This window comes from Cucurbita moschata, unplaced genomic scaffold, assembly GCF_002738365.1.
Source record: "Cucurbita moschata cultivar Rifu unplaced genomic scaffold, Cmos_1.0 Cmo_Scf00017, whole genome shotgun sequence".
Taxonomy (NCBI): domain Eukaryota; kingdom Viridiplantae; phylum Streptophyta; class Magnoliopsida; order Cucurbitales; family Cucurbitaceae; genus Cucurbita; species Cucurbita moschata.
In genome coordinates, this window is record NW_019268533.1 from 388147 (window position 1) to 394499 (window position 6353).

The 6353-nt window shown below is 36.3% G+C and overlaps 2 protein-coding genes across 2 annotated transcripts in view; one reads left to right on the top strand and one right to left on the bottom strand.

Moving 5' to 3' along the window:
* Positions 1-5019, top strand: part of LOC111455125 (serine/threonine-protein phosphatase 5) — a 6114-nt gene extending 1095 nt beyond the window's left edge. Inside the window, exons 2-13 of the mRNA XM_023096670.1 lie at positions 81-252; positions 544-713; positions 803-874; positions 1451-1601; positions 2125-2233; positions 2319-2436; positions 2780-2927; positions 3415-3663; positions 3923-4048; positions 4130-4230; positions 4446-4520; positions 4621-5019. Of these exons, the coding sequence (XP_022952438.1) occupies positions 174-252; positions 544-713; positions 803-874; positions 1451-1601; positions 2125-2233; positions 2319-2436; positions 2780-2927; positions 3415-3663; positions 3923-4048; positions 4130-4230; positions 4446-4520; positions 4621-4680 (1458 nt within the window). The 5' untranslated portion in view covers positions 81-173 and the 3' untranslated portion in view covers positions 4681-5019. The remainder of the gene's footprint in view (positions 1-80; positions 253-543; positions 714-802; positions 875-1450; positions 1602-2124; positions 2234-2318; positions 2437-2779; positions 2928-3414; positions 3664-3922; positions 4049-4129; positions 4231-4445; positions 4521-4620) is intronic.
* Positions 5020-5340: 321 nt separating this feature from the next.
* LOC111455124 (glutamyl-tRNA(Gln) amidotransferase subunit A, chloroplastic/mitochondrial-like) overlaps positions 5341-6353 on the bottom strand; it is a 4685-nt gene continuing 3672 nt past the window's right edge. Inside the window, exons 7-10 of the mRNA XM_023096669.1 lie at positions 6164-6257; positions 6046-6095; positions 5727-5840; positions 5341-5605 (exon numbers count right to left, since the gene is read on the bottom strand). Coding sequence (XP_022952437.1) covers positions 5513-5605; positions 5727-5840; positions 6046-6095; positions 6164-6257 — 351 coding nt within the window. The 3' untranslated portion in view covers positions 5341-5512. The remainder of the gene's footprint in view (positions 5606-5726; positions 5841-6045; positions 6096-6163; positions 6258-6353) is intronic.

The following is a 6353-nucleotide window of genomic DNA, read 5'->3' on the forward strand; positions in this document are numbered from 1 at the left end:
TTTTTTTTTTTTTTTTTTTTTTTCCCTTAAGCATTTGCTTTATTTCCGCAAATTTACGTTTTTGGTGTTTTATGGAGCAGATGGACCACGTTGATGGGAGATAAATGAGAGGGATGAAGAAATTTATAATTAGCCAGAATTCATAGTGACTTGCTCTAGTTTATAAAGGTTTTATGCCTGTCATGGAAGCTGATAAAACTGACCCCATTCGTGCTGAAGAATTAAAATCCCAAGCAAATGAAGCATTTAAAGGTAAACATTTGTACCTTCTAGGTGTATCTGGTCATTGGTTCTTTAAGATGAATATAAAAACTGAAAAGTGAAAGCAGCTGTACTTAAATGATTTTTTGGTTTTCTTTCTTGTGAATACATCAAGATACCTGCAGCAAGAATTCATGAACATGCTGCAGGCCTAGTTCATTTAATTTTCTCTGGCCAAAAGTATGTTTCGTGGGAAGTATTTTAATTAGTGCTCTATGTTAAAGAAAAGTCTACAACTCTTATGAAGTTGCTTGTTACTGAACTATTTTTGCTTCATTTCAGCCCACAAGTATGCTCAAGCAATTGATCTCTATACACAAGCAATTGAGCTAAATGGTCAGAATGCTGTATACTGGGCAAACCGTGCGTTTGCACATACTAAATTGGAGGAGTATGGCAGTGCAATCCAGGATGCATCAAAGGCTATAGAAATAGACCCTAGATATTCAAAAGTAGGATCAACGTTTAAACAGTATGATACAATTTTATGTACTTTTACAATCATTTTTTACCACTTTCTGCAAATTATCCTATTCGACAGGGTTATTATAGGAGAGGTGCTGCTTTTCTTGCTATGGGGAAACTCAAAGATGCACTTAAAGATTTTCAACAGGTATGTCAGGCTTTTGTCGTGAAGTTTTGACTTGTGTTGTTACTGAAAACTATGGTTAACTCTCATTTGCTTTTAACAGCTGAATATCAGTTATGATGCATTGCTATACTCATTTGTGCATCTGTTCCCTTTTATCAGCAGAAACTTCAGTTGGGAGTTTGTACTGTTGTCCGACTGTTTTATTCATCATATGGATAAGTTATTTGTTGAGCTTTTTTTTCTCAATATGGTGGTACTAGTGGCTGTTGGCAAATCAATGAGGAGAAACTGTTTCTGTTGCTTTTACTTTGACATCCCTTAGTTGATCTCAACTTATATTATATTTTATATACAGTTATCTTATAGTGACCGTGTTTGTGAAAAGCAAGCTCTGTTTGCTATTGTTTGGGGCATTCATCTATTAATTGGCTCTTTTGTAATTATAATTTTTGGCATGATTTTTTTTGGATTGAAGCCCTTTTTGTTGTTAGCTGGGCTCCTCCTCCCTTTTTTGTGGGCTGCTTTTTTTTTTTTTTTTGTATGCCTTTTTTCTTTAATTCTCTCAATGAAAGCACGGTTTTGTTTTGTTTGATCTAGCTCAAGAAGATCTGTCCCAATGATCCTGATGCTGCTAAGAAATTGAAGGAATGTGAAAAGGCAGTCATGAAGCTTAAGTTTGAAGAGGCAATTTCTGTTCCCGAATCAGAGAAGCGTTCAGTAGCTGAATCCATTGATTTCCATCTAATCGGTAATTTTTCTCTCTTGAGATGCTAATGGCACCATCACACCTTCAAGCTTGTGCAACTAGACCCCTCTCTCCTTGAGAGAATATACCCTCATTTTAGAAAATGATTCAATTTATCCTTTTAATCAACTTTATAAGTGTTGTTGAAGACTATTAATTGAAAAGAATCTCTTGTCTATTTTCTCGAATTTTATAATATTTAGTACCATTGAAGTCTTCATCTGTGCACCCCTATATTGAGATGGTTATCCAGAGTGAGTAAAGAGTTGTCATATATGCTAAAGACACCTTATACTCAGCCAAAAGGCATGAGATCATGGGATCAAGACCAGTGGGGAGGTCACACATTAAAGATCATGGGATCATCTGATTACAATTTTAATTTCCCTTTTCTTTCTTCCTAGTTTTCTGCTTGCTGAATACAGATTCTTATGTTTAATTATCATTCTCTTGTTCTATTATTATTATTATTATTTGTTTTAGTTGCTTTATGAAGTAGTACGGCTCATTTGTAATTTTATGGTAGAGGTTGAGCCTCAGTATACTGGTGCAAAGATAGAAGGAGAGGTCGTAACATTGGATTTTGTGAAGAAGATGATTGATGGTTTTAAAAACCAGAAAAGCTTGCACAAACGGTACGTGTGATGATTAACGTCATTTATCTGTGCTATGCAATATGCGAGAATAAATTGGGATGTTGCTATTGGTTTTATTTTGTAGATACGCATTCCAAATTGTATTACAAGTCAGAGAAATCATGCGTGCCCTTCCGTCTCTTGTTGATGTTAAAATTCCAGAGGGCAAACATTTAACCGTTTGTGGAGATGTACATGGTCAGGTAAGGTTTCTTTTATTTAAAACATGTAATTGTGATATCATCTGTCTTAGTGGTGACAATGTGTGGAGCCATTAAATATGCCTGGTATGTTCTTCAGAAATGAACAGTTCAGTGAGAAGGATTTATATCATCGAAATTCTTGTTTATGTTTTTCATTTAAACTTTTGCATCCATCATGTTGTATATTTGAATTGGTATCTCTTGTTTCATAATACATCTATGTTGTGTTTTACCATCATGTGAAATGTGAATTTCTAATATTTGAATATATTGTGTATTTATTGTTTATGTTTTATTGCAGATGGTAGGCATACTTACATATATACCTTTATGATGTCTGCAGTTCTATGATCTCTTAAATATTTTTGAGCTTAATGGGCTTCCATCAGACGAAAATCCATACCTCTTTAATGGAGACTTTGTGGATAGAGGTTCATTTTCCGTGGAGGTCATTCTCACCTTGTTTGCATTCAAGTGCATGTCTCCGTCAGGTAAATTTCCTCCAAAGACTGATACATTATACATCTTTGATGGACATTCTTCCATTTACAAGTCTACGGCATTGGGGCAGCTTCTAACAATTTTGAAAGCTGTGCTTTATATCCAAGTTATCCAAAAATCTTGAAAAACTAGGAACTCGAGCTGTGAGTTCTGATTGCTGTAGTTTTTTGTAACTGTACAGTAGTTGAACTTCAGTTTAAACTTAATTTTAAAAAAATCCAAATAGTTAGTTAAGCAGTAGTAAAAACAATTTCAATTATGAAGCTCTTCTCTCTTAACCAGACAGTTAGCGTATTTATTTTGGATTATATCTTTTCTCCAGACTAGAAATTCCTAGATAATAGCATGCCCGTACACTCTTTTACCATCACAATTTTATCTCACCATTTATGGTTTTATTTAGTCATCAACTGCTCCCTTGTGGCCTGTGAACTTGCTTTCATATGATGAAATTTTGGTTCATTTGTCAACTTTCAGCAATACATTTGTCCAGAGGAAATCATGAGAGCAAGAGCATGAACAAGATTTATGGCTTTGAGGGTGAAGTTCGATCGAAGTTGAACGAAACGTTTGTGGAACTATTTGCAGAAGTATTTTGCTCCTTACCTTTGGCTTATGTTCTAAATGAGAAGGTTTTTGTGGCTCATGGAGGTCTTTTTAGTGTTGATGGGGTAAAACTCTCTGATATTAGAGCAATTGATCGATTTTGCGAACCTCCGGAGGAAGGTGAAATCCATATTTTTTTTGTTTGTTTAATATTCTATTGCGTGCTTATCTCAATTCTAATGCATACTGCCTACCATAATATGCTTGAAGCTAAAGTGCCATCGTAACCTCTTGGAGGCATAGCCTTTCTGTTTCTGCCATTGGTGTTTTGTGTGTGTGCTTGTATCTGGGCTTGGCATGTCTTGAACACAGAAACTCATTTCCGGTATATTCTTGAAGTTGAATAAAACCAGATTTTCTTGTGCCTTATATGTAACAGGATTAATGTGTGAAATCCTATGGAGTGATCCGCAACCTAATCCTGGGAGAGGACCTAGTAAACGAGGTGTAGGTCTTGCCTTCGGTGCAGATGTTACAAAAAGATTTTTGCAGGAGAACAACTTAGGTAACTGTTTTCTAGTTATGTACCTACTGTTTGGTTGATTATGATAACTGTTTGATGACATACGGTACCAATAAATTACAGAGTTAATTGTGCGATCCCATGAAGTGAAGGATGAAGGGTATGAGATCGAGCATGATGGTAAACTTATTACAGTATTTTCTGCTCCCAATTATTGTGACCAGGTATTTTCCGTTTCCATGGTTTGTATGTTTGTTACATACGTTATTAATTGTTTTAGAAAAGAATAGCATATACTACTTTTTAGCAATTATAGGTTAAATCCTTCTCCCATCAGGACTTGTTTGTCAATTCTCCATTCAATTTTCAAAATTATGTTCTTTCATGTATTTTCCATTTAAAATTTGTACGCATGGTCTGGTATATATTGATATTGCAGATGGGAAATAAAGGGGCTTTTATTCGCTTTAAAGCACCAGATTTGAAGCCTGACATCGTAACCTTCTCAGCCGTGGTGGGTGTTCATTTTTCTAATCACCATGTTTATGGTCTTTTCTACGTAGATTTACCTTTGCTGAGGTCTTTACGTTTTGTCATGCATTGTGATATTGCAGCCACATCCCGATGTAAAGCCAATGGCATATGCAAACAACTTCCTTCGGATGTTCCAATAGGTGGACAAAGTATCCATGTTGAACATACACGAGGCAACTGGAGAAGAGATTTAGCTTCATGTTTGACAATATGCAGGTCACGTTGTGATTGTTTGTGGATGCTGCTGCTTCTTCCCAACGCTTTCTAACAGTTTAGTTGGATTTTTGTTCTTTTTACCTTCTAGGCTTCTATTTTGTCCCTTTGATTAGTCGCGCAAAAGTGTTCGAGACAATTATGTATTTTGATGCATAGCTTTCTGGGTTGACATTTCTTTGATATGCACTCAAAGAAATTTGTGATCTGCAGAAATTTGATCCGATTGACTTTATTCAAAACAAAGTTTTTTGTTTTAGGATTGATTATTGCTTTCGCACACTTCCTCATTCAGTCTGCAGGCTCCCTCGTGATTTTCTCACTCACTTTCTAGCTCCCTCTACACTGGTTTATTGGACGTCTGGAGAAACGTTGCAGATGTTGGCCATCCATTGCACATATTGCCGCATTTGGTGTGGTCTATTTCTCCATCTATACTTTATACTCCTACCAAAGATGAACCAACACCAGGTGGAATTCTGAAGCTTTTTTTTTTATCCTTTGTTTCATATAGGCTTAACCACACAACTCATTCAATTCTCCATACTTTATCCTCCTTCGTGACCCATTTGTACTTTAGCTCCCAATGGAAAGCAAAATTTTGCAATCTTATTGTCATAAATTATGAGAATGCGATTCATCTGTTCTTTTAGATAAGAGAGAACACACGAGAAGAATGATAAAGGCTCCCGGAAGTCATACTCACCTAATAATAATCAATAATACACTGAGTAACCAACCATTTGCAACATTCCCATGCTAACCTACAATGTCGTCCGCCAGTAGGGGTGGAACAAATCTGCGTTCTGAAAGAGTTTGCTCAAAGATGTGTCCCACTTTCAGAAGTTTACCCTGTCAACACGATGGGAATTGAATCAATTCTAAGGTACAGAATTAAGCAGGCAAGGAATTGGAAGAAGAAGCATAATCAATGTCAGCAATGACTTAAAAGCAACATGCTGTGCAACAGTACCTCATCAAATGCTGCACCAATCATTTGAAGGCCGACAGGAAGGTTAGAAGACCCATCTCGAACAAATCCACAAGGCAACACCAAAGCAGGTAGTCCAGCTAAGTTGACATTGACCTGTATAGAGCATAAAACAAACAGAGGAGGAAACCAAAAGTCAACTTTTAGACTTGACACATATGGACAACAAAATTGTGGGTGATAAATTACAATTTCAAGACAGCCTAAGAGATGTTCTAAAGTAGGCTCTTCATAAGAAAGATTTTGATACACAGGATAATGTGAAAAGTCTGGACTAATGAATTTAGGAAGAAATGCTTACAGTCATGATATCACCTGCATACATTGCCAATGGATCGTTCACCTTTTCACCTGTCAACAAACAATGATCATATAAGTGGCGTACAACAAATTGAAAAACAAAATTTTAGACGGCATACCAATTTTATAAGCGGCAGATGGAGCAGCAGGTGATATTAAGATGTCATTTTCATCTAATGCTTCTCTGAAGCTTTTCTGAATAAGGGTTCTCACCTGAAACACCGTTGCAATCATAAACAGCCCTTAAGCTCTTATCAAACATTCCGATAAGAAACATTCGGATTTTTTTTTTTGGGGGGGGGGGGGGGG